The sequence below is a fragment of the Tachyglossus aculeatus genome, chromosome 19 (assembly GCF_015852505.1).
Source record: "Tachyglossus aculeatus isolate mTacAcu1 chromosome 19, mTacAcu1.pri, whole genome shotgun sequence".
Classification (NCBI taxonomy): Eukaryota; Metazoa; Chordata; class Mammalia; order Monotremata; family Tachyglossidae; genus Tachyglossus; species Tachyglossus aculeatus.
Genome location: NC_052084.1, coordinates 2,196,668 through 2,222,964, shown reverse-complemented (window position 1 = coordinate 2,222,964; position 26,297 = coordinate 2,196,668). Strand labels below are relative to the sequence as shown.

Below are 26,297 nucleotides of genomic sequence, written 5' to 3'. Positions count from 1 at the left end.
GGAGCGCTCGGACACGGTTACCACGATCCCCGGAGTGGATAATCAATCAATCGTATTTATTGAGCGCTTACTGTGAGCAGAGCACTGTACTAAGCACTTGGGAAGGACAAGTGGGCAACATATAGAGACAGTCAATCAATCAATCAATCGTATTTATTGAGCGCTTACTGTGTGCAGAGCACTGTACTAAGCGCTTGGGAAGGACAAGTTGGCAACATATAGAGACAGTCAATCAATCAATAATCGTATTTATTGAGCGCTTACTGTGTGCAGAGCACTGTACTAAGCGCTTGGGAAGTACAAGTTGGATAACTCTGATGGCGACAAACGGAGCGGCCCTTTGGGGGAGGAAATCCAACCCCAACGCGACTTTACCTTGATCCTCCCCAGCTCGAACTGGAAAACATTGGGGCTCGTGGCTTGGGCGAAAACGGCCGGAAATAATTTCGTACTTGGCTCCACCTGGATTTGGAAAAGGAAACGCGAGGCACGTGAATTCCAGCAAGGAACCATTTCCTGGCGGCCTATTTTCCTTAGAACTACAGGGGGAAAACACATCTGTGGGTATCCGCTTTAGATTTTGAAGAAATCCATCCCGTCCTGGAATCTATCATCTATTTTAAAGACTGGAAACCCATCTGGTTATATCACTTATAATCTGTTTATAAGATTATAAACCTTATAATCCTCTGATTATATAATAATAATATAATATTATAATAATTATTATAATCACTATAATATAATTATAATCATATTATAATTGTAATATAATTATATAATTATAATTAATAATAATTAATATAATAACATGTTATATGTTATATAACATAATATATAATATAACAATATAACTTAATATAATATATGACAATGTATAATAATAATATAATAATTACAATATATGATAATACAATATAATATAATAATGATATAATGATGATATAATGAAATATATTAATATTATTGATATGATTAATAATTAATGTATAATCATAATTATAATAATTATTGCAAAAATATGATAAATAAAAATAATGTTGATGATTTATAATAATAATTTATAATAAATAATAAATGATATGATAATCCTCTGATTATATAATCCTCTGATTATATCCTTCCTCTGATAATCTCTTAAATCAGTAAGAAGCTTTTTTTCCCCACAGGTCCCCTTTAACCTTCACAGCATCCCTATGCCTTAGGGAGAGGCAGGAATTATTTTTTCCATTTTCAGGTGAGGAAACCGAGGCCCAGAGAGATGAAGCGACTTTCCCAATGTCACACAGCAGGCCCGGGGCACAGCCAGGACTAAAACCTGGGCCTCCTCACTAGCTTTCCTCCTCCTCCGTGATCTATTTTAATATCTGTCACCCCTCCAGCCTGGAAGCTATTCAAAGGCAGGGATCGTATCTACCAACTCAGTTATATCATACTCTCCCAAGACCTTAGTACAGTGCTCTGCCTATAGTGAGCACTCAATAAATACCACTGAGAGATTGCTCCCAGCCCCTGTGCTTATTAGTTTCTGATTTTTAAAAAATTTTTCCCATTTCCTCACCAACTTTCATTGAGGGGAGGGAATGTTACTGTTCCGTTGTTCTAATGTACTCTCCCAAGTGGTTAGTACAGTGTTCTGTACTTAGGGCTTAGAACAGTGCTCAGCGCTTAAAACAGTGCTTTGCACATAGTAAGCGCTTAATAATTGCCATCATCATCATCATCATCATTAAGGAAGCACCATGGCATAGTGGCTACAGCACAGAAGGTCATGGGTTCTAATCCTGGCTCCGCCACTTGTCTGCTGTGCTGCCTTGGGCAAGTGACTTCACTTCTCTGCGCCTCAGTTACCTCATCTGTACAATGGGGATGAAGACTGTGAGCCCCATGTGGGACAGGGACTGTGTCTAACCCAGTTTGTTTGTATCCACCCCAGCACTTAGTACAGTGAGGAAATGCCTAACAAATACCAGAATTATTATCATTAATTATTACAGTGAGTGCTCAATAAATAATAATAATAATAATAATGGTGGCATTTATTCAGTGTTTACTATGTGCAAAGCACTGTTCTAAGCGCTGGGGAGGTTACAAGGTGATCAGGTTGTCCCACGGGGGGCTCACGGTCTTAATCCCCATTTTACAGTTGAGGGAACTGAGGCACAGAGAAGTGAAGTGACTTGCCCAAAGTCATACAGCTGACAACTGGTGGAGCTGGGATTTGAACCCCTGACCTCTGACTCTGAAGCCCGGGCTCTTTCAGAGAAGCAGCGTGGCTCAGTGGGAAGAGCACGGGCTTGGGAGTCAGAGGTCATGGGTTCAAATCCTGGCTCCACCAATTGTCAGCTGGGTGACTTTGGGCACTTCACTTCTCTGGGCCTCAGTTCCCTCAACTGTAAAATGGGGCTGAAGACTGTGAACCCCACGTGGGACAACCTGATCACCCTGTATCTCCCCAGCGCTTAGAACAGTGCTTTGCACATAGTAAGTGCTTAACAAATACCATCATTATTATTATTTCAACTGAGCCACATAATAATAACAATTATTCTCATTAATTATTACAGTGAGCGCTCAATAAATACAGCTGACTGACTGGCCGACGCTCGGGCTTGGTGATGGTTTCGCCCCCACACTGTCACTAACGGGGCGTCCTCCCCCCAGAGACCCCGGCCCTTCCCCTTCTCCTCGGTCGGCCCCGCGGTACCTGGTAGTACGTGCTGAGCTCCTTGCCGTTGGCGGTGAAGGTGAGCAGGCCGGTGGCGACGTCCACCACGCAGCCGATCTCCAGGCCGTTGTTGTTGCGCCCCTGGCCCGGGCTCAGGTTCTCCCCCGCGCACACCATGTAGCAGTTGCTCCGCTTGATGCTGAGTGAGAAACAGCCCCCGACCTCGGGTTCATTCATTCATTCATTCAATAGTATTTATTGAGCGCTTACTTTGTGCAGAGCACTGTACTAAGCGCTTGGGAAGTCCAAGTTGGCAACATCTAGAGACGGGTTGATAGGGGTTCCCGGGGGTGGTGGGAGATTGGGGTCTCTGTCGAGGCAACCAATGCACGCTGGAATGAGCTCTCGGGGGGCACGAGAAGGAGCAATGGGAAGGAGAGGTCTCTTCTCTTTCATTCTTTTTCTCCCTCTCCTTCTTCCTCTCCTTCTCTCCCTTTCATTCACTCAATCGCATTTATTGAGCGCTTACTGTGTGCAGAGCACCGTACTAAGCGCTTGGGAAGTACAAGTTGGCAACATATTCAATCATTCATTCAATCCTATTTATTGAGCGCTTACTGAGTGCAGAGCACTGTCCTGCACTATTTTATTTTGTTGATATATTTTGCTTTGTTCTCTGTCTCCGCCTTCTAGACTGTGAGCCCACTGTCTCTATATGTTGCCAACTTGTACTTCCCAAGCGCTTAGTACAGTGCTCTGCACACAGTAAGCTCTCAATAAATATGATTGAATGAATGAATGAATGCTGAAAATTGGGGGGGAATCAAACACCGAACCCTCCTCCACAGTCAGCTCTCCATGATCCGCTATGTGGGACTGGGGTGGGGAGATAATGGGAGAAAGAGCCGGGAGCCGGGAGGAAGGGAGGGAGAGGAGAAGAAAGAGATCGGGGGCATTTCTCTTAGTGAAAGTGGGGTCCCTCTAAGGAATCAGTTGATGCCCTTAAATTCCAACCTCTTCGATCTGAAGGCAGGAAGGCCATTTTTCCCTCCCCTCCGCCCCACCTCAAACTACAAATTCCCCCCCGCCCCCTTGAAATGGCAGGGGGTAATGAAGAAAAACCACAAATTGGGGGTTGGTGCCCGCGGGGCCGGGCCGGGGGGAACATCGTCCCTTTTTTGAAGGTTTGGTTTGAGTTGGAGTCATTCTACAGAAGAGAAGGGGTGGCACAGAAATTTGAGTGACTTATCCCAAGCCACACAGCGGGTCAATCAATCAATCAATCAATTGTATTTATTGAGTTACTGTGTGCAGAGCACTGTACTAAGCACTTGGGAAGTCCAAGTTGGCAACATCTAGAGACGGTCCCTACCCAACAGTGGGCTCACAGTCTAGAAGGGGGAGACAGAGAACAAAACCAAACGTATTAACCAAATAAAATAAATAGACTAGATATGTACAAGTAAAATAAATCAATAAATAGAGTAATAAATCCGTCCAAACATATATACATATATACAGGTGCCTTGGGGAGGGGAAGGAGGTAAGGTGTGGGGGGAGGAGGGGGAGAGGAAGGAGGGGGCTCAGTCTCAGTCTTGGAAGAGTACAATAATCAATCAATCAATCGTATTTATTGAGCGCTTACTGTGTGCAGAGCACTGTACGAAGCGCTTGGGAAGTACAAGTTGGCAACATATAGAGACGGTCCCTACCCAACAGTGGGCTCACAGTCTAGAAGGGGGAGACAGAGAACAAAACCAAACATATTAACCAAATAAAATAAATAGATATGTACAAGTAAAATAAATCAATAAATAGAGTAATAAATCTGTCCAAACATATATACATATATACAGGTGCTGTGGGGAGGGGAAGGAGGTAAGGTGGGCGGGGGAGGAGGGGGAGAGGAAGGAGGGGGCTCATTCTCAGTCTTGGAAGAGAACAATACAGCAGAGTTCCTTGCCCACCAACAGTTTACAATCTAGAGTGGACAGTTACTCTGTCTTCTTTTGTCCACTAGCAGACTTGACATGACTGACTTCATTTTGTGTATGCTGAAAGTAACCCTCCATTTGGGCAGGCCGAGAGAACAAGTCTGCAACAGATGCCTTCAAGGCCATCAAGGAACACCCATCCGAAGATAACGAGAATTTACCTCCCTATTAACGAGAATTTACAGGCCTATCTATGCAAGGCCATAGGGCAAATAACAACATCTTGCACAAGGCCGTAGGAACGGAGAACAAAGAGAATTCGTAACCCCCTGCCGGTCCCAACTGAATTCCAGAAATTTCCAAATGCCCCACCCCCATGTTGCTGTAACTCAATAAAAGGCACAGCGATGTTGGGATCGGGGCTGCTTGTCACTCCTCCCTCTCCCGGGAGGTGAACGGGCAGGTAGCCACTTTCCTTCTTTACTGCTCTATCTGACTCATGTCTCCGAGTCATTTTTCCTCTCTGCGTCACCACCCTGGGTACAAGAACCCCGCGGCCGATTTACACCGAGTTAACCTATTTTGCACCCTACTTGTCGATAACGCTTCCATTTTGTGCACAGTAGGGACTCAGTAGACGCTATTTACTGAAGCCTTATTGATGGTCCGTCTCTTCCCTGCCTAAGCCCTCATTTCCTTTCCTCCCGCTCCCTTCTGCGTCGCCCTGAATTGCCCCCTTTATTCACCCTCCTCTGCTCCCAGCCCCCCAGCGCTTCCATCTGTATCCGGCATTTATTTATTTCTATTAACGTCCGCCTCTCCCTCTAGACCGTAAGCTCCTCGCAGGCAGGGATGGGTCTGTTATTTTGTCACAGCGTACTCTCAATCAATCAATCAATCAATCCTATTTATTGAGCACTTACTGTGGGCAGAGCACTGTACTAAGCGCTTGGGAAGTACAAGTTGGCAACATATAGAGACGGTCCCAAGTAAGAGAGCAAGAAATGCGATCGCTGGATGGCTTGATGGGCCGGTTGCTCCCGCCAGCCCGATCCCACGTCCCCTCGCCCACGCCGCCCCTCTCTCCGCACGGGACATGGTGGCCGTGGCCAAACCTCGGGCCCGCCCCCCACGTGGGGCACGTACCTCTCGTGCACTTTGCCTTTCTCGTCGCCCAGGGTGACCGTCACCGTGCGAACCCTGTCCAGGTCGAAGGCGGTGTCGTACTGGTGGAAGTCCGACGTGATCCAGCCGACCCACACGTTGGCGGGCTCTTGACCCGGGAAAATCCGCACCGAGTAGTAATACTGCCGAGGATGGGGGAGAAAACACGTGGCCGAATAAGCGATCCGCCAGGCATCTTTCCCTCCCCAACTACTCGGAACGGCCACCTTCTCTGAATCCTCTACAGTCGATTAATCATTCGTTCATTCATTCATTCAATTTATTGAGCGCTTACTCATTCGCTCATTCATTCAATCGTATTTATTGAGCGCTTACTGTGCGCAGAGCACTGGACTAAGCGCTTGGGAAGTCCATAGAGACGGTCCCTATCCAACAGTGGGCTCACAGTCTAGATGGGGGAGACAGACAACAAAACCAAACATATTAACCAAATAAAATAGAATAAATATGTACAAATATGTACTGTGTGCTCTGTACACAGTCGTTCAGTTCGATCATTCAATAGTATTTGTTGAGCGCTTACTGTGTGCAGGACACAGGTGCTTGGGAAAGGACGACAGAAAAAAGATTCATTCCCCGCCCACAGCGAACTTACAGTCTAGAGCGGGGGGATACAGGCATTAATAGAGAAGCAGCGTGGCTCAGTGGAAAGAGCCCGGGCTTTGGAGCCAGAGATCATGGGTTCGAATCCCGGCTCCGCCACATGTCTGCTGTGTGACCTTGGGCAAGTCACTTCACTTCTCTGATCCTTAGTTCCCTCATCTGTAAAACGGGGATTAAGACTGTGAGCCCCACGTGGGACAACCTGATCACCTTGTATCCCCCCAGCGCTTAGAATAATAATAATGATGGCATTTGTTAGAACAGTGCTTTGCACATAGTAAGCGCTTAACAAATGCCATTATTATTATTATTATTAATAGAAATCAATGAGGGATATGGACACAAGCGCTGCGGGGCTGGGAGAAGGGAGAGAACAAAGGGAGCGAGTCGGAGCGACGCAGAAGGGAGTGGGAGAAGAGGAGAGCGGGGGCTTAGTCAGGGAAGGCCTCTTGGAGGAGATGGGCTTTCAATAAGGATTCAATCGTATTTATTGAGCGCTTACTATGTGAAGAGCATGGGGCTAAGCACTTCGGAGAGTACTTAGTGCTTAGAATTAATTCATTCAATCGTATTTATTGAGCACTTACTGTGTGCAGAGCACTGTACTAAGCGCTTGGGAAGTACAAGTTGGCAACCTATAGAGACTCTGCACACAATAAGCGCCCAATAAATACGACTGAATGAATTAATTCTAAGCACTAAGTATTTTCTGAAGTGCTTAGTCCCATGCTCTTCACATAGTAAGCGCTCAATAAACAACGGGCTCACAGTCTAGAAGGCGATGTGTCTGTGATACTCGGTACTGTGGTATTTGTTAAGTATGTGCCAGGCAGTGTACTAAACGCAGCAAATCAGGTGGGGGACAGTCCCTGTCCCACGTGGGGCTCACGGTCTCCATCCCCATTTGACAGATGAGGGAACTGAGGCCCAGAGAAGTGAAGCGACTTGCCGAGGGTCACGCAACAGTCAAGTGGGGGAGCCGGGATTAGAACCCGTGACCTTGTGAGTCCCAGGCTCAGGCTCTACCCACTGTGCGACACTGGTGCTGCTTCTGTACTGTACTCTCCCCAGCGCTTAGTCCAGTGCTCTGCATGCAATAAGCACTCACTAAATTCTAATGAGAGATGCCACTGATCGATTGGCTCATTCATCAGATCACTCTCAGCGCTGTAACCGTGGGGTTAAAAATGGGTCATTCATTCATTCATTCAATCGTATTTACTGAGCGCTTACTGTGTGCAGAGCACCGTACTAAGCGCTTGGGAAGTCCAAGTTGGCAACATTTAGAGCCGGTCCCTACCCAACGGCGGGCTGACAGGCTAGAAGGGGGAGACGGACAACAAAACGAAACATATTAACAAAATAAAATAAATAGAGTTAGCGGGGGGCCGGTGGTCTGGCCCGCGAAGGGGACCCTCTCCCGGGGGTCTCCCTGGGATCCCTCTCCCACCCCCCGTGAGCCTCTGCTCCTACTGTAGACGTCTGCATCAAGAAATCGTAGTCATCCCGATCATCTGCTAGCACGTCCTCCGTGAGCCGGGCGGAGTGGCCGGCACTGTAATCCGGCTTCGTCCTCCTCAGCATGAACCTGGAAGAAACGAGTAATTGGGGCACTTGTCAGGCGCTTACTACGTGCCCGGCTCTGTGCTGAGCGCTGGAGGAGATCCCGATCAACAAAGGCCACACAGCTTAGAACAGTGTTTGGCACCAAGTGCTTTTTATTATTATTATGGTATTTGTTAACGATCAACAAAGGCCACACAGCTTAGAACAGTGTTTGGCACCAAGTGCTGATTATTATTATGGTATTTGTTAAGCGCTTACTATGCGCCAAGCGCTGGGGTAGATACACCGTAATCAGGTTGTCCCACGTGGGGCTCACAGTCTTAATCCTCATTTAACGAGTGAGGGAACTGAGGCACGGAGAAGTGACTTGCCCAAGGTCACACAGAAGTGAAGTGACTTAGCCGAAGCCACGCAGCAGGCACGTGGCAGAGCTGGGATTAGAACTCAGGTCCTTCGGCATTCTCCCCACTCCTCCCTCCCCGAAAGAGAACGGGCTTTGGAGTCAGAGGACATGGGTTCAAATCCCGGCTCCACCACTTGTCAGCTGTGTGACTTTGGGCGAGTTGCTTCACCTCTCTGGGCCTCAGCTGGAAAATGGGGATGAAGGCTGCGAGCCCCCCGTGGGACAACCTGATCACCCTGGAACCTCCCCAGCGCTTAGGACAGTGCTTTGCACATAGTAAGCGCTTAATACCATCATTATTATTATTTTTATCCCTCTTTGGCTCCTTTGTTCATTCAATCGTATTTATTGAGCGCTTACTCTGTGCAGAGCGCTGTAGTAGACTCCTTTCTCCTCCTCCTCCAGCCTCCTTCCCCATCCCTGACCTAGAAAGACCCCCATCTCTCCCACCGCGATGGACGCGCCAGTCAATCAATCAGTCGTATTTATTGAGCGCTTACTGGGCGCAGAGCGCTGTACTAAGCGCGGGGTGAGTCCGTCCACTAGCCCCCCACCGGCCCCCCGCCGCTGACCTCTGCTTCAGCCGGGAGGGCTTCTCCTGGGCGTAATCCTTGTGGTTATTGAACTCGGCCTTGGCGGCGTCCCTCTCACGGTCGGCCCGCTCGGGCATTAGGTGGCCGTGGGCCGTCTTCATGAGGACCTCGAAGTCGGAGTCCACGTCGTAGTCCTCCGGGTCGCTCTTGGGGCCGAAGAGGCCGGCGCCGGCGAGGCCCGCGGCCCTGGAGAAGGCCTCGGCGCACTCGATGGGCATGCTCAGGCGGTAGAACATCATCTCCGCGCTGCTCTTCTGGGCGCCGAACGATTTCTGGGTCACCCGCAGGCACGGGGAGCTCGCCCCGGTCCCGTCGATTCGGGTCACCTGGTGCTCACGGGGCGAGAGACCATCGTGAGAATCACTGGGGGGGTATCTACTAAGCGCTATCTGTCGATAATAATAATTGGGGGGTCGTTGGATCGCATTTACCGAGCGCTCACTGGGCGCAGAGCGCCGTACTAAGCGCTTGGGAGCGTCCAACGGAACAACATCGATAATAATAATTGGGGTTCACTGGATCGCATTTACCGAGCGCTCACTGGGCGCAGAGCGCCGTACTAAGCGTTTGGGAGCGTCCAACAGAACAATATCGATAATAATAATTGGGGTTCACTGGATCGCATTCACTGAGAGCTGACTGGGTGTAGAGCTCCGTACTAAGCGCTTGGGAGCGTACAACAGAACAATATTGATAATAATAATTGGGGTTCACTGGATCGCATTTACCGAGCGCTCACTGGGCGCAGAGCGCCGTACTCTTGGGAGCGTCCAACAGAACAATATCGATAATAATAATTGGAGTTCACTGGATCGCATTTACCAAGCGCTTACTGGGCACAGAGTGCTGAACTAAGCGCTTGGGAGCGTCCAACAGAACAACATCGATAATAATAATTGGGGTTCACTGGATCGCATTTACCGAGCGCTCACTGGGCGCAGAGCGCCATATTAAGCGCTTGGGAGCGTCCAACAGAACAATATCGATAATAATAATTGGAGTTCACTGGATCGCATTTACCGAGCACTGACTGGGTGGAGAGCGCCGTACTAAGCGCTTGGGAGCGTCCAACAGAACAACATTGATAATAATAATTGGGGTTCACTGGATCGCATTTACCGAGTGCTTTCTGGGCGCAGAGCGCCGTACTACGCGCTTGGGAGCGTCCAACAGAACAATATCGATAATAATAATTGGGGTTCACTGGATCGCATTTACCGAGTGCTGACTGGGCGTAGAGCGCCGTACTAAGCGCTTGGGAGCGTCCAACAGAACAATATCGATAATAATAATTGGAGTTCACTGGATCGCATTTACCGAGTGCTTACTGGGCGCAGAGCGCCGTATTAAGCGCTTGGGAGCGTCCAACAGAACAATATCGATAATAATAATTGGGGTTCACTGGATCGCATTTACCAAGCGCTGACTGGGCGTAGAGCGCCGTACTAAGCGCTTGGGAGCGTCCAACAGAACAATATTGATAATAATAATTGGGGTTCACTGGATCGCATTTACCGAGCGCTTACTGGGCACAGAGCGCCGTATTAAGCACTTGGGAGCGTCCAACAGAACAATATCGATAATAATAATTGGGGTTCACTGGATCGCATTTACCGAGCGCTCACTGGGCGCAGAGCGCCGTACTAAGCATTTGGGAGCGTCCAACAGAACAATATCGATAATAATAATTGGGGTTCACTGGATCCCATTTACCGAGCGCTGACTGGGCGCAGAGCGCCGTACTAAGCGTTTGGGAGCGTCCAACAGAACAATATCGATAATAATAATTGGGGTTCACTGGATCCCATTTACCGAGCGCTGACTGGGCGCAGAGCGCCGTACTAAGCGCTTGGGAGCGTCCAACAGAACAACATCGATAATAATAATTGGGGTTCACTGGATCGCATTTACCGAGCGCTTACTGGGCGCAGAGCGCCGTACTAAGCGCTTGGGAGCGTCCAACAGAACAATATCGATAATAATAATTGGGGTTCACTGGATCGCATTTACCGAGCACTGACTGGGTGCAGAGCGCCTTACTAAGCACTTGGGAGAGTCAGCGTGGCTCAGTGGAAAGAGCCCGGGCTTGGGAGTCAGAGGTCATGGGTTCAAATCCCGACTCTGCTAATTCAATCAATCAATCGTATTTGTTGAGCGCCTACTGTGTGCAGAGCACTGTACTAAGTACTTGGGAAGTACAAGTTGGCAACATATAGAGACAGTCCCTACCCAACAGTGGGCTCACAGTCTAAAAGGGGGAGACAGAGAACAAAACCAAACATACTAACAAAATAAAATAAATAGAATATGTACAAGTAAAATAAATAAATAAATAAAACCCTTCTAGTGTGAGCCCACTGTTGGGTAGGGACCGTCTCTATATGTTGCCAACTTGGACTTCCCAAGTGCTTAGTATAGTGCTCTGCACACAGTAAGTGCTCAATAAATACGATTGATTGATTGATTGATTGATCCCGCCATTCGGGGCCGCCATTTTGAACGGGCCTCACCGCCATCATGAATCACCCCCATTCGGGGCCGCCATTTTGAACAGGCCTCACCACCATCATGAATCCCCCTCCATTCATTCATTCATTCAATCGTATTTATTGAGCGCTTACCGTGTGCAGAGCACTGTACTACATATAGAGACAGTGCCTACCCACAGCGGGCTCACAGTCTATTCTGGGCCACCATTTTGAACAGGCCTCACCACAATCATGAATCCCCCCCCTTTGGGGCCGCCATTTTGAACAGGCCTCACCACCATCATGAATCCCCCCCATTCATTCATTCAATCATATTTATTGAGCGCTTACTGTGTGCAAAGCACTGTACTACATATAGAGACAGTGCCTACCCAAAAGCGGGCTCACAGTCTTTTCTGGGCCACCATTTTGAACAGGCCTCACCACAATGATGAATCCCCCCATTCGGGGCCGCCATTTTGAACAGGCCTCACTGCCATCATGAATCCCCCCCATTCATTCATTCAATCATATTTATTGAGCGCTTACTGTGTGCAGAGCACTGTACTACATATAGAGACAGTGCCTACCCAACAGCGGGCTCACAGTCTATTCTGGGCCACCATTTTGAACAGGCCTCACCACCATCATGAATCCCCCCATTCGGGGCCGCCATTTTGAACAGGCCTCATCGCCATCATGAATCCCCCCATTCATTCATTCAATCGTATTTATTGAGTGCTTACTGTGTGCAAAGCACTGTACTACATATAGAGACAGTGCCTACCCAACAGCAGGCTCACAGTCTATTCTGGGCCGCCATTTTGAACAGGCCTCACCACAATCATGAATCCCCCCCTTCGGGGCCGCCATTTTGAACAGGCCTCACCGCCATCATGAATACCCCCCATTCATTCATTCAATCGTATTTATTGAGCGCTTACTGTGTGCAAAGCACTGTACTACATATAGAGACAGTGCCTACCCAACAGCGGGCTCACAGTCTATTCTGGGCCACCATTTTGAACAGGCCTCACCGCCATCACGAATCCCCCAACTCCGGGCCACCACTTTGAACAGCCCTCCCCCGACCCTCCCGGGCGGCCCCTGAGCCGGAGGCCGCTCTGTCCGCGGACTTTCCCGAGCGGAAGACGGACCTCGATGTGCTCGTGGTCGGCCGGCACTTGAAGGAACTGAGGGAGCCTCTTGCTCAGCCACATGGTGATGTCCCTGTTTGTGTTCACGGCGAAGGGCTCGTAGCCTTCCTGCAGCCCGCAGATGGTGAAGTACTTCAGGGTGCTCACGTCCTTCCCAAAGTTCATCCGCCCCACCTGGGCCAACCCGAGGCTGCACACGGGAATAAATCCTGGCGAAAAAGGAGAGGAATCCAAATGTCCTCAGACGGACACGCGGCCTAGACCTTCCCTCCCTCCCCGGGGGTCCTCATTCCCCGCCCCGGATCTCTCCGGACGGCACCACATAGCTTATATCGTTCTACCGTACTCTGGCAAGCACTTAGTACAGTGCTCTGCACACAGTAACCACTCAATAAATACGCTTGACCGACAGAGAAGAAGCATGGAATAGCGGACTGTTCTAAGCACTGGGGAGGTTACAAGGTGATCAGGTTGTCCCAAGGGGGGCTCACAGTCTTAATCCCCGTTTTACAGATGAGGGAACTGAGGCCCAGAGAAGTGAAGTGACTCGCCCAAATTCACACAGCTGACAACTGGTAGAGCCAAGATTTGAACCCCTGACGTCTGATTCCAAAGCCCGGGCTCTTTCCACTGAGCCACGCTGCTTCTCCTTCTCCTCCTATGACCTTCTGAGTCCCAGGCCCGTGCTCAATAAATACCAATCAATCAATCAATCGTATTTATTGAGCGCTTACTGTGTGCAGAGCACTGTACTAAGCGCTTGGGAAGTACCACTGACTGACTGATTCGATCACTGATTTCGATTACCCTATTTGTCAACGCCTCTGTGTGCTCCTCCACCATTATGAGCCCACTGTTGGGTAGGGACTGTCTCGATAGGTTGCCAATTTGTACTTCCCAAGCGCTTAGTCCAGTGCTCTGCCCACAGTAAGCGCTCAATAAATACGATTGATGATGATGATGATGATTAGAGTGAGTCATTCATTCATTCCGTTGTATTTACTGAGCGCTTACTGTGTGCAGAGCACTGTACTGAGCGCTTGGGAGAGTTCACGACAACAATAAACGGACACCGTCGCTGACCGCAAGGAGCTTAGCGTCTAGAGTGGTGGCTTCTCGCGGGCAGGGACACGTCGGGCACTTCCGAGGGACTCCGTCCCCTCCCGCGGGAGGCCGGGCTGCCCCCGGGGAGAGGGCCCGGCCGTCCTTACCCTGGCCGACCTCGAAGTCCTTGAAGGCCAGCTCGGAGCCGGAGTCGTCCAAGAGGATCTCGCCGTTCAGGGTGAACATCAGGGTGCGTTCGTTCATGTCCACCATGCAACCCACGACGTCGCCCGCCTGCCAGGCCCGCCCGTAGTGCTCGTTGCCCTGGTGCCAGCGCTGGGCCTGGCGGAGAGAGCGGGGTCGCGTCTTCCCCTCCCCTGCCCCAACCCGACTCCTCTCCCGGCTCATCATAGGCGGGGCATGTGCCTGTTTATTGCTGTATTGTACTCTCCCAGGCGTTTAGTACAGGTCTCCGCACAAGGCCTTCCCCACTGCCCGGAGACGGCGGCTCCGGAGAGATGAACTCCGGGAGTTGACCGCACCTTGAGGATGGTCTTCTAGACTGTAAGCCCACTGTTGGGTAGGGACCGTCTCTATACGTTGCCAACTTGGACTTCCCAAGCGCTCTGCACACAGTAAGCGCTCAATAAATGCATTGAATGAATGAATGATGGTCGGGGTCCCCTTCGGGGAGTTGTATATAATAATAATACTAATAAAGGCATTTATTAAGCGCTTACTATGGGCACTGTTCTAAGCGCTGGGGAGGTAACAAGGGGATCAGGTTGGCCCACGGGGGGCTCACAGTCTTCATCCCCGTTTTACAGAGGAGGGAACTGAGGCCCAGAGAAGTGAAGTGACTTGCCCAAAGTCACACAGCAGTAGCAACCTTGAAACTAAGTCTCCACGCATCGTCCACGCATCATCCCAGAACAGGGACAGACCAGTAATCAGTCATTCGTATTTACTGAGTGATTACTGTGTGCAGAGCACTATACTAACTGCTTGGGAGAGTGTAATACAACAATAAACAGTGTTTGGCACATAGTAAGTGCTTAACAAATACCATAATTATTATTATTTATTATTATTCATTCACTCCATCATTTTTATTGAGCACTTACTGTGTGCAGAGCACTATCCTACCCGCTTGGGAGAGTGCAATACAACAATAAACAGTGCATGGCACATAGTAAGCACTTAACGAATACCATCATTATTATTATTAATTATTATTATTCATTCATTCCATCACTTTTATTGAGCGCTAACTGTGTGCAGAACACTCTACTAACCGCTTGGGAGAATGTAATACAACAATAAACAGTGCTTGGCACATAGTAAGCACTTAACGAACACCATAATTATTATTAATTATTATTATTCATTCATTCCATCTTTTTTTTTGAGCACTTACTGTGTGCCGAGCACTATTCTAACCACTTGGGAGAGTGCAATACAACAATAAACAGTGCTTGGCACATAGTAAGTGCTTAACGAACACCATAATTATTATTAATTATTATTACTCATTCATTCCTTCGTTTTTATTGAGCGCTTACTGTGTGCAGAGCACTATTCTAACTGCTTCGGAGAGTGCAATGCAACAATAAACAGTGCTTGGCACATAGTAAGCGCTTAACGAATACCATAATTATTATTCATTATTATTATTTATTCATTCCATTGTTTTTATTGAGCACTTACTGTGTGCAGAGCACTATACTAACCACTTGGAAGAGTGCAATACAACAATAAACAGTGCTTGGCACATAGTAAGCTCTTAACAAATGCCATAATTATTATTAATTATTATTATTCATTCATTCCATCGTTTTTATTGAGCACTTACTGCGTGCATAGCACTCCACTAACCGCTTGGGAGAGCGCAATACAACAACAAACAGTGCTTGGCACATAGTAAGCGCTTAACGAATAGCATAATTATTATTCATTATTATTATTCATTCATTCCATTGTTTTTATTGAGCGCTTACTGTGTGCAGAGCACTCTACTAACCGCTTGGGAGAGTGCAATACAACAATAAACAGTGCTTGGCACATAGTAAGTGCCTAATGAATACCATAATTATTATTAATTATTATTACTCATTCCATCATTTTTATTGAGCGCTTACTGTGTGCTGAGCACTCTACTAACCGCTTGGGAGAGTGCAATACAACAATAAACAGTGCTTGGCACGTAGTAAGTGCTTAACGAATACCATAATTATTATTAATTATTATTACTCATTCCATCATTTTTATTGAGCGCTTACTATGTGCAGAGCACTATTCTAACTGCTTCGGAGAGTGCAATGCAACAACAAACAGTGCTTGGCACATAGTAAGCGCTTAACGAATACCATAATTATTATTAATTATTATTATTCATTCATTCCATCATTTTTATTGAGCACTTACTGTGTGCAAAGCACTGTACTAAGCACTTGGGAGAGTATAATAGAACAACAAATAGACACATTCCTGCCCCCAACGAGCTCATGGTCTAGAGGGGGAGATGGACATGAACCTTTTTAGACTGTGAGCCCGCTGTTGGGTAGGGACCGTCTCTATATGTTGCCAACTTGGACTTCCCAAGTGCTTAGTACAGTGCTCTGCACACAGTAAGCGCTCAATAAATACTACTGAGTGAATGAATAGAAAGAAAGAAATGACAGATGTGGACACAAGTGGGGCTGGGAGGGGGGGAATAATAATAATGATGGCATTTGTTAAGCGCTTACTATCAATCAATCAATCGTATTTATTGAGCGCTTACTGTGTGCAGAGCACTGTACTAAGTGCTTGGGAAGTACAAGTTGACAACATATATGTGCTTACTATGTGCAAAGCACTGGGAATGAATAAATGGAGCAAGTCAGGGCGACGCAGAAGGAGAAGAGGAAAGGAGGACTCAGTCAGGGAAGACCTCTTGGAGGAGATGGGCCTTCGATAAGGTAAGACCACTGTCTCCCGCTGTTGTCCCGGGGGGCTGGAGACCAGCAGGGCAAAATCCATCAATCAATCGTATTTATTGAGCGCTTACTGTGTGCAGAGCACTGTACTAAGCGCTTGGGAAGTCCAAGTCGGCAACACATAGAGACAGTCCTTACCCAACAGCGGGCTCACAGTCTAGAAGGGGGAGACGGAGAACAAAACCAAACAGACTGACAAAATAAAATAAACACCGCCGGATTCCGGTCCCTCGCTCAACGAGGGCGGAGATCCCGGCTACCCACTCTGTCGCGTCATCCTTTCTCCAGCGCTCAGCGCAGCGCTCCGGTGAGCGCTCAATAAACCCAATCGGCCGACCGACGGCCCCGGCCCGCGCTCACCTTGAAGCCGTCGAAGGCGAAGGCGTGCTGGTCGGAGCCCAGCTCCTGATCCGGCTGGCAGCCCGGCCGGCTCCAGCCGACCCTCATGTCCCCGGCCGTGACCGCCTCGAACTCGAAGTACCACCTGCCCGCCTTCACCGCGTACGTCTTCTCCGCCCGGAATATCCGGAACCTCTCGCCGGGGCCGCTGGCCGCCTCCGTCCTCGTGGCTGCCGAGAACCCAGGTCGTTAGGCGCCAGAAAACAGGACGATAACGGCCGACAAGATGCAACAGTCGTGGCGTCGGTCAAGGGCTTACTATACTGAACGGTGCGGGAGAAGCGATGTGGCCTAACAGAGCCCAGGACTGGAAGTCCAGCGCTTAGAGCACGGCTCAGTGGAAAGAGCCCGGGCTTTGGAGTCAGAGGTCATGGGTTCAAATCCCAGCTCCGCCAACTGTCAGCTGGGTGACTTGGGGCAAGTCACTTCACTTCTCTGGGCCTCAGTGACCTCATCTGGAACATGGGGATTAAGACTGTGAGCCCCCTGAGGGGCAACCTGATCACCTTGGAACCGTCCCAGCGCTTAGAACAGTGCTTTGCACGTAGTAAGCGCTTAATAAATGCCATTCCATGGGGGAAAAAATCCCAGCCATCAATTAAAACAAAAAACAAAGAGCAGAAATCGGCCCAAGGTTACCCCAACTGATGCGGTTCAGATGCCGAGCTAAAGGCCCCTCTAGCCTTTAGCCTGGCAGACATGCCCTTCTAGACTGTGAGCCCACTGTTGGGTAGGGACCGTCTCTATATGTTGTACTTTCCAAGCACTTAGTACAGTGCTCTGTACACTTCTCTGGGCCTCAGTTCCCTCATCTGTAAAAATGGGGATTAAGACTGTGAGCCCCACTTGGGACAACCTGATCATCTTGTATCCCCCCAGCATTTAGAACAGTGCTCTGCACATAGTAAGCGCTTAACACTATTATTATTGTTGTTGTTATTACTAAGTGCTGGGGTAGATACTAGATAACCGACTTGTACTTCCCAAGTTCTTAGTACAGTGCTCTGCACACAGTAAGCGCTCAATAAATACGATTGAATGAATGAATGAATAATGGGGTTGGACACAGTCCATGTCCCCCATGAGGCGCACAGTCTTAATCCCCGTTTTAAAGATGAGGGAACTGAGGCCCAGAGAAGTGAAGTGACTTGCAGACAAGTGTCGGAGCAGGGATTAGAACCCAGGTCCTCTGACTCCCACGCCCCCGCTCTACCAACTAGGCCACTCCATTTCTCAGCCCTCCCCCGCCTCAACGCACACAGCCCTTCCACCAGGGCCGCGCGGCCCTCCCGTGCTTAGAGCTGGGGTGCCGGATGGTCACCCCCGGAGCAATGAAACGTAAGGAGGCAGCAATACCGTGATCCTGATCGGGGGCCTCGAGGTTGTAACCGTAGCCGAGCAGAGTCCGCACGGCCTCCCGGAGGCTGTCTTTGTTGGACTTCTTCGTCCGGTCGTCGAGGAGGATGTAGGGGACGAGGCGAGGGTTTCTTCTGTTCTTTACGTCCTGCCCGGGAAGAAAGGGGATGGAGGTCAATAAAGGCACACCAACACTGCCTTATGTGGGAGGGGGTGGGGAGGAGAGAGAGGAAGACAGAGAATCGTCAGCAGAGACATCAGGGAGGTCACATCTGGCCAGGCTCCATGCTACGGACCCCAGTGCACAGCACTTCAAAGAGTGCCATCCATCAGTGCCACTTATGGTGAGGAGGAGAGGAAGAGGTGGAAAGAGGAAAAGGGACTGGGGGGAAGAGGAAGGAAGAGAGGGAGGAGGAGGGAAGGGGGCAGGAGGGGAAGAAAAGGAGGAATAGGGAAGAGGGAGGACAGAGATGGGGAGGAGGAGGGAAAAGGGAGATGAGGATGGAAGAGGGGGAGGAGGAGGGAAGAGGGAGAGGAGGAGGACGGAAGGCAGAAAGGACGAGGGGAGATGGGGAGGAGGAGGGAAGATGGAGAGGACAGAAGAAGGGGAAGAGAAGGGAAGACAGGAAGGAGAAGGAAAGACGGGGAGGAGGAAAGATGCGTAGAGAAGGGATGTTGGAGAGGAAGAAGAAGGGGAGAAGGGAAGACAGGGAGAAGAAGGGAAGACAGGGAAGAGAGGGAGGAGGAAGAAGATGGAGAGGAGAAGGGAAGGTGGGGAGGAAGAAGATGGAAAGGAGAAGGGAAGATGGGGAGGAGGACAGAAGAGGGGGAGAAGAACAGATGTGGGGAAGGAGGACAGAAGATGGGGAAGAGGGAAGGGGGGTAGGATGGAAGACGAGGAGAAGGGAAGAGGGGAAAAGGACGGAAGAGGGCGAGGAGGATGGAAGAGGAGAAGACAGGAGGGGGAGGAAAGAGGAGAAGGAGGAGGAATGGGGAGGAGGAAAGGGGAGGAGAGAGCCCCACTGTTAGGAGACGGTCTGGCTGTGAGCCCCAGTTAGCCCAACCTGCTGGATGCCGTAAGTCCAGCCCTGCCGAATGCGGTCCCGGGCCCACACGTTGTGGGCGTTCTCGGCCAGCTTGTCCACCATGGCTTCCTGCGAGGCCGTCAGTTTGATGAAGCTCAGGTCCATGGGGGCCGGCTTGTAGCCGCTTGACAGCTGGTAGCTGCGAAAATAATCATCATAATAATAAAAATTATGGTATTTGTTAAGTGCTTACTAGGTGCCGAGCACTGTCCTAAGCACTCAGCAGATACAAGTTAATCAGGTTGGACATGGTCCCTGCCCCACATGGGGGCTCACACTCAGAGGGGCCATGCTGCTTCTCAATCAATCAATCAACCAATCAATAGTATTTATCGAGCCCTTTTGTGTGCCGAGCACAGTTACACGCTTGTGATAATACAATACGATAGACACAATCCCTGCCCTCAGTCTACAGAGGGAAACTTCCTGAGAAGTAGCTTGAAATATTCCATTTCATCCAATGCCATTGGTTCCAACACAACTGGAGTTGATCAATCAGTCGATGGTATTTATTGAGCGCTTGTTGTGTGCAGAGTACTGTACTAAACACTTGGGACAGTACAATATAACAGAGTAGATAGACCCATTCCCTGCCCACAAGGAGAAGCGGCATGGCCTCGTGGAAAGAGCATGGGCCTGGAAGCTAGAGGACATGGGTTCTAATCCTGGCTCTGCCGAGCATCTACTGTGAAGTCTTGGGAAAGTCACTTCCCTCGTCTGTGCCTCAGTTACCTCAGTTGCAAAATGGGGATGACTTGGGCCCGTGTTGCCCACGGTTACCCATGGGTTACTCCGTTACCCATCTTGCTTAACTAAGAGAAGATAAAGATTTGTTTAAAACCAGGGTTCATTCCCATCAGATTCCCATGGTAAAAAAAAAAATCCCAAAGGTAACTGAAAAGACGGGCAAAGCTTACAATATTTCCCTTAGTCTCGCTGCCTAACTTCCTCAAAGACGTGCCATCCCGCAATCCCACGGGGCAGTGCCCTTCCCAAGAGCAGTCAATGGGTGCACTCATTCATTCAATCATATTTATTGAGCGCTTACTGTGTGCAGAACACTGTACTAAGCGCTTGGGAAGTCCAAGTCGGCAACATATAGAGACGGTCCCTACCCGACAATGGGCTCACAGTCTATAAGGGGGAGATGGACGACAAAACAAAATATGTGGACAGGTGTCAAGTCGTCAGACCTTGTGTCTTCTGCCACACTTTCCCCATCGCGGCAGCTCACTTCAACTTACTTCTTGGGCAGTTTCAACTTCTTCACTTTTTCTTCGGCCCGTTCGTCGGAGATTCCGACGTGGCACCCCAGGGCCAGCAGGGTCCTGGAAGAAAAAAACTCTGGATCGGCTGGACCAAACCCAGGCACGGCACCGAAACGCGTCCCATAAAACCAGGCCCGAGGGAGGCCTAATTCATTTTAACCCCAAACCAGGCAGTTTGGACGGAAAGTAACACTGTCAACTCCTCACTGCTCTCGGGTATTTTCCAGTCACCTGTCGCGGTCCACATTTTACTACTGTTCACCAGTTTCCAGAGAAAAATATCCCCAGGTTTTAACCCTCTTCCTCTGGAACGGGCACTGTTGCATCGAAAGGATAGCAGGGGTGAGTGGAGAGTGGGCCAGCCATTTGTTAGTATGTTTGGTCTTGTTCCCTGTCTCCCCCTTTTAGACTGTGAGCCCACTGTTGGGTAGGGACTGTCTCTATATGTTGCCAATTTGTACTTCCCAAGCGCTTAGTACAGTGCTCTGCACATAGTAAGCGCTCAATAAATACGATTGATGATGATGATGATTTGTAATTCTAGAAAACAAGCAGAACGCGTCAGCTCTGGTTCTGGCCGGTCCCTCTGTCCCCCGCCGTCATCCCCTCCCTGCCCGCTCGGCCTCGGGATGCCAATCTCGTTCCTCGTGCCTCCGCCCTCGGGAACCACCGCCCCGAGGAAACACGGCCATCTTACTTCAGCGTCTCCAGTGACATCTGAAGGTTGTAGTTGCGCTCCTGCTCGGGCAACTTGGCAAACTCCACCAGGCAAGGGTGCTGCCTCTTGTTGTCATCTCTCACCTACGGAGCCAAGGACAGACAGTCGGCTTCGCGCCTCTGCCCGTCGCGAGACGGCCCGGGATCTGCAGGCCCAGGTTTGAGCTCCAGCTCCGCGCCGTGACCCTTGAGCAAAATCCCTTCACCTCTCTAAGCCTCCGTTTCCTCACCCGTAAAACGAGGACTAAACAGACTGTGAGCCCCACGTGGGCATAGACGCACCCTCGGCAGTGAATCTGTGGCCCCGTTAAAACCCAAAAGTCTTTTTCAAATCTTCAAGAAATGGAAGCAGGGGGAAAAAAAAATTCCCAGATCTATTTGAGACTTCCCCAAGCGCTGTTAAATGGTTCTTGATTATTCCCTTTTCCCCAAATTTATAGGTAAATAATAATTATGGTATTTGTTTAGCATCTCCTTTGTGCATTCATTCATTCATTCAATCGTATTTATTGAGTGCTTACTGTGTACAGAGCACTGTACTAAGCACTTGGGAAGTACAAGTTGGCAACATATAGAGACGGTCCCTACACACCGTACTTTAAGCGCTGAGGACTATACTAAACCCTGGTAAAGTTAGCTTTTCAGTATTCTGTCTTGTGTGTGCTATCACTGAAGAAGTATGGAAGTCTTTGAAAATCTGCACGGCTTTTACAGGAAGGTAGTGTATTGGTTAGTCAAAGGACTAAACCCCGGATTGTGAGATGCCGGACGGGAAGGGATCGTATGCCTTGCTCCTTTTGTACTCTCCCAGGCGTTCAGTACAGGACTTCATGCTTAGTAGGTGCTCGATGCAACTTATTAATGATGATGATAAAAAAAAATAATAATAATAATGGCGTTTATTAAGTGCTTACTATATGCCAAGCACTATTCTAAGCGTCAGGGAGGCTACAAGGTGATTAGGTTGTTCCACGGGGGGCTCATAGTCTTAATCCCCCTTTTGCAGATGAGGGAACTGAGGCACAGAGAAGTGAAGTGACTTGCCCAAAGTCACACAGCTGACAATTGGCAGAGCTGGGATTTGAACCCTTGACCTCTGAATCCAAAGCCCGGGCTCTTTCCACTGAGCCACACTGCTTCTCTGTATTGGAAGTAAATATGCAAACACACTGAATTACCAAAGAAAAAAAATGTTGGAAGAAGTCTCCTTTCTGCTATTATTTCTTCCGTTATAAGATAATCAGACCAGGTACCATCCCTGTCCTATATGGGGTTCACGGTCTGAGGGACAACAGGTATCTATCCCCATTTTCGAGGTGAGGAAACTGAGGCCCGGAGACATTAGGTGATTTAAAACCAGCTTAGCCCTACAAAACCACCACCCCGTGGTGTGTGACAGGGACTCTGTCATCTGCTTACAGTGCTTGGGAAGCATGCAGTGAATACCACAAAATAAAAATTTCTCCACAACCACCTTTGAAGACAAGGGGTGACCTTGACTCAAACGATCTCTCTAATACCGGGATGTGTTACCCTCGGGTTTAGAAATTAATCCCTCAAAATCCTTTAGAATCTGGTCGGGTTCATAATCCACAAATGCCTGATTTCCTGTCCCATGGTGGTGAGTTTTACCGTGAATTAAATAGAATTAATAGAATTAAAGCTAAATGCACCTCATTAACAAAATCAATAGAATAGCAAATATGTCCAAGTAAAATAAATAGAGTAATAAATCTGTACAAACACCAGAGAAGCCTTTTCTTGAAGAAGCAGGCGGGGTGGATCCTTCTGTAGCGTTCAGTACAACATCGGGGGATGTCTTCGGTCCATCAGCAGGTCGGGGACGTCTTTAGTCCTCTGGTCCCGTGGGGCAATTAGCAGAGGAGGGATGTGGCCCCGCTCTAATGGTATTTGTTAAGCGCCTACTATATTCCAGGTGCTGTACTAAGCCCCGGGGTAGAGACAAACTAATCAGGTTGGAAACGGTCCATGTCCCACATGGGGCTCACAGTCTTCATCCCCATTTTACAGATGGCCAGAGAAGCGAAGTGCTTTTTTTTATGGTATTTGTTCTGTGCTTACTATATTCCCTGCCCGCGACGAGCTTGCAGTCTAGAGGGAAGTTTGGTCCTCGTGCTCTTGGGCACTTACCGGTCCATACTGCCAGCCCAGCTCCACTTTATTCATCACCCAAAGCTCGTGGATGTTTTCCGCGAGTTTCTCTCGGATCCTGTCGAGGTGCGGGGACAGGACAACCTGAAAACACAGGACGAGACGATCCTCAGGAACGGCTGCGATGCCCCAGGGCGAGTACCACCAAGCCAGGGCGCTTAGTACAGTGCTCCGTACGTTGTGAGTGACTCTCAAGGACAAGGAGTAGGTCTACTCAGACTCTCCCGAGTGCTTAGTACAGTGCTCTGCAGACTGAACGTTGTGAGCCATTCTCGAGGGCAGAGGGTAATAGACTCACCAGAGCGCTTAGTACAGTGCTCTGCACACTGTATGTTGTGAGTTCCTCTTGAGGGAAAGGAGCGTGTCTATTATACTCTCCCAAGCACTTAGTACAGTGCATGTTGTGAGTGTCTCCCAAGGGCAGCGAATACATCTATTATACCCTCCCAAGTGCTTAGTACAGTGCCCTGCCCACTGTACATTATGAGCACCTCTTGAGGGCAGAGAGTGTGTCTGCTCACTCTGTTAGACTTTCCCAAGCGCTTAGTACAGTGGTCTGCACACAGTAAGCGCTCAATAAATACTATTGAATGAATGAATCAATCAATCAATACCTCTGACTCCTCTCTCTCTCTCTCTCTCACCCTCTCTCTCTCTCACTGCCTCTCCCTCTCTCTCTTTCTCTCAGTTTCCCCTCACATCCCATCTGTCTCCCCAATTCTTCAGTCCTTCCCCTCTGATGCTTCATTCATTCATTCAATCATATTGATTGAGCGCTTACTGTGTGCAGAGCACTGTACTAAGCGCTTGGAAAGTACAAGTTGGCAACTCAGAGAGCCGGTCCCTACCCTCCAATGGGCTCACAGTCTAGCAGGGGGAGACGGACGACAAAACATGTGGACAGGTGTCAAGATGTCAGAACAAATAGAATTAAAGCTAAATGCACCTCATTAACAAAATCAATAGAATAGTAAATATGTCCAAGTAAAATAGAGTAATAAATCTGTACAAACATTTATACAGGTGCTCTGGGGAGGGGAAGGAGGTAGGGCCGGGGGGATGGGGAGAAGGAGAGGAAAAAGGGGGCTCAGTCTGGCTTCACAGTCCCACCCTTTTCCCTTGCATCATCATCATCATCATCATCAAACGTATTTATTGAGCGCTTACTGTGTGCAGAGCACTATACTAAGCGCTTGGGAAGTACAAATTGGCAACATATAGAGACAGTCCCTACCCAACAGTGGGCTCACAGTCTAAAAGGGGGAGACAGAGAACAAAACCAAGCATACTAACAAAATAAAATAAATAGAATAGATACGTACAAGTAAAATAAATAAATAAATAAATAAATAGAGTAATAAATATGTACAAACATATATCCATATATACAGGTGCTGTGGGGAAGGGAAGGAGGTAAGATGGGGGGGATGGAGAGGGGGACGAGGGGGAAAGGAAGGAAGGGGCTCAGTCTGGGAAGGCCTATTACTTATTCCCATTTTCTCCCTCTCTCAACTATGGGCACGATCATCATTCAATTCTTTCAGTGGTATTCACTGAGCGCTTACTGCGTGCAGAGCACTGTACTAAGAGCTTGGAAAGTACCACCTCCTCACCATTAGCTTTAAAGCCCTCAATCTTTTTGCCCCCTTCTAACTCAACCTCGCTCCTCTAATGCCAAGCTTCTCACTGTAGTTCCACCTCGTCTATCTCACCACCGACCTCTCTCCCACCTCCTGCCTCTTGGCCTAGAAGCCCGTCCCTCCTCAAATCCGACAGGCAATGACCCTTCCCCGATTTCAAAGCCTTACTGAAGGCCCATCTCCTCCAAGAGGAGCCCTCCTTTTCTCTTCTCCCACTCCCTTCTGCATTGCCCCGACTTACTCCTTTTAATCATCCCCCTTCCCAGACCTACAGCACTTATATCCATATATGTTGATTATTTATATTGGTGTCTTTCCCTCTAAACCGTAAGCTCATGGGGGAAAGGGAATGTCTCTGTTTAGTGTTCTATTGGACTCTCCCAAGCACTTAGTACAGTGCTCTGCACACAGAAATCACTCGATAAGTATAAGTAATTGATTGACTGTCTGACCCATTAGAGCATCAGCTCTCTGAGGGCAGTGAATTCATTCATTCATTCAATCATATTTATTGAGCGCTTACTATGTGCAAAGCACTGTTCTAAGCGCCGGGGGGATACAAGGTGATCAGGTTGTCCCACGTGGGGCTCACAGTCTTCATCCCCATTTTACAGATGAGGTCACTGACGCTCAGAGAAGTGAAGTGACTTGCCCAAGGTCACACAGCAGACATGTGGTGGAGCCGGGATTCGAACCCATGACCTCTGACTCCAAAGCCCATGCTCTTCCCACTGAGCCACGCCGCTTCTCTAATGTCTGCTCAGTGTGCCCTTCTCTTTAGAACAGTGCTTGGCACATAGTAAGCATTTAACAAATATCATTATTATTATTATTGTTGTTATTACTATTATTATTAGACTGTGAGCCCACTGTTGCATAGGGACTGTCTCTATATGTTGTCAACTTGTACAAGCATCATCATCATCAATCATATTTATTGAGCGCTTACTATGTGCAGAGCACTGTACTAAGCGCTTGGGAAGTACAAACTGGCAACATATAGAGACAGTCCCTACCCAACAGTGGGCTCACAGTCTAAAAGGGGGAGACAGAGAACAAAA

The 26,297-nt window shown here is 48.8% G+C and overlaps 1 protein-coding gene across 1 annotated transcript in view; it reads right to left on the bottom strand.

Annotated features, from left to right (window-relative positions):
- RYR2 (ryanodine receptor 2) overlaps positions 1 to 26,297 on the bottom strand; it is a 307,123-nt gene that overhangs the window by 156,014 nt on the left and 124,812 nt on the right. The window contains exons 23-35 of the mRNA XM_038761058.1: positions 23,576 to 23,680; positions 21,405 to 21,508; positions 20,684 to 20,767; positions 19,419 to 19,578; positions 18,355 to 18,502; positions 16,960 to 17,168; positions 13,789 to 13,963; positions 12,578 to 12,786; positions 8,932 to 9,278; positions 7,864 to 7,978; positions 5,749 to 5,909; positions 2,708 to 2,867; positions 376 to 462 (exon numbers count right to left, since the gene is read on the bottom strand). Of these exons, the coding sequence (XP_038616986.1) occupies positions 376 to 462; positions 2,708 to 2,867; positions 5,749 to 5,909; positions 7,864 to 7,978; positions 8,932 to 9,278; positions 12,578 to 12,786; positions 13,789 to 13,963; positions 16,960 to 17,168; positions 18,355 to 18,502; positions 19,419 to 19,578; positions 20,684 to 20,767; positions 21,405 to 21,508; positions 23,576 to 23,680 (2,064 nt within the window). The remainder of the gene's footprint in view (positions 1 to 375; positions 463 to 2,707; positions 2,868 to 5,748; positions 5,910 to 7,863; positions 7,979 to 8,931; positions 9,279 to 12,577; positions 12,787 to 13,788; positions 13,964 to 16,959; positions 17,169 to 18,354; positions 18,503 to 19,418; positions 19,579 to 20,683; positions 20,768 to 21,404; positions 21,509 to 23,575; positions 23,681 to 26,297) is intronic.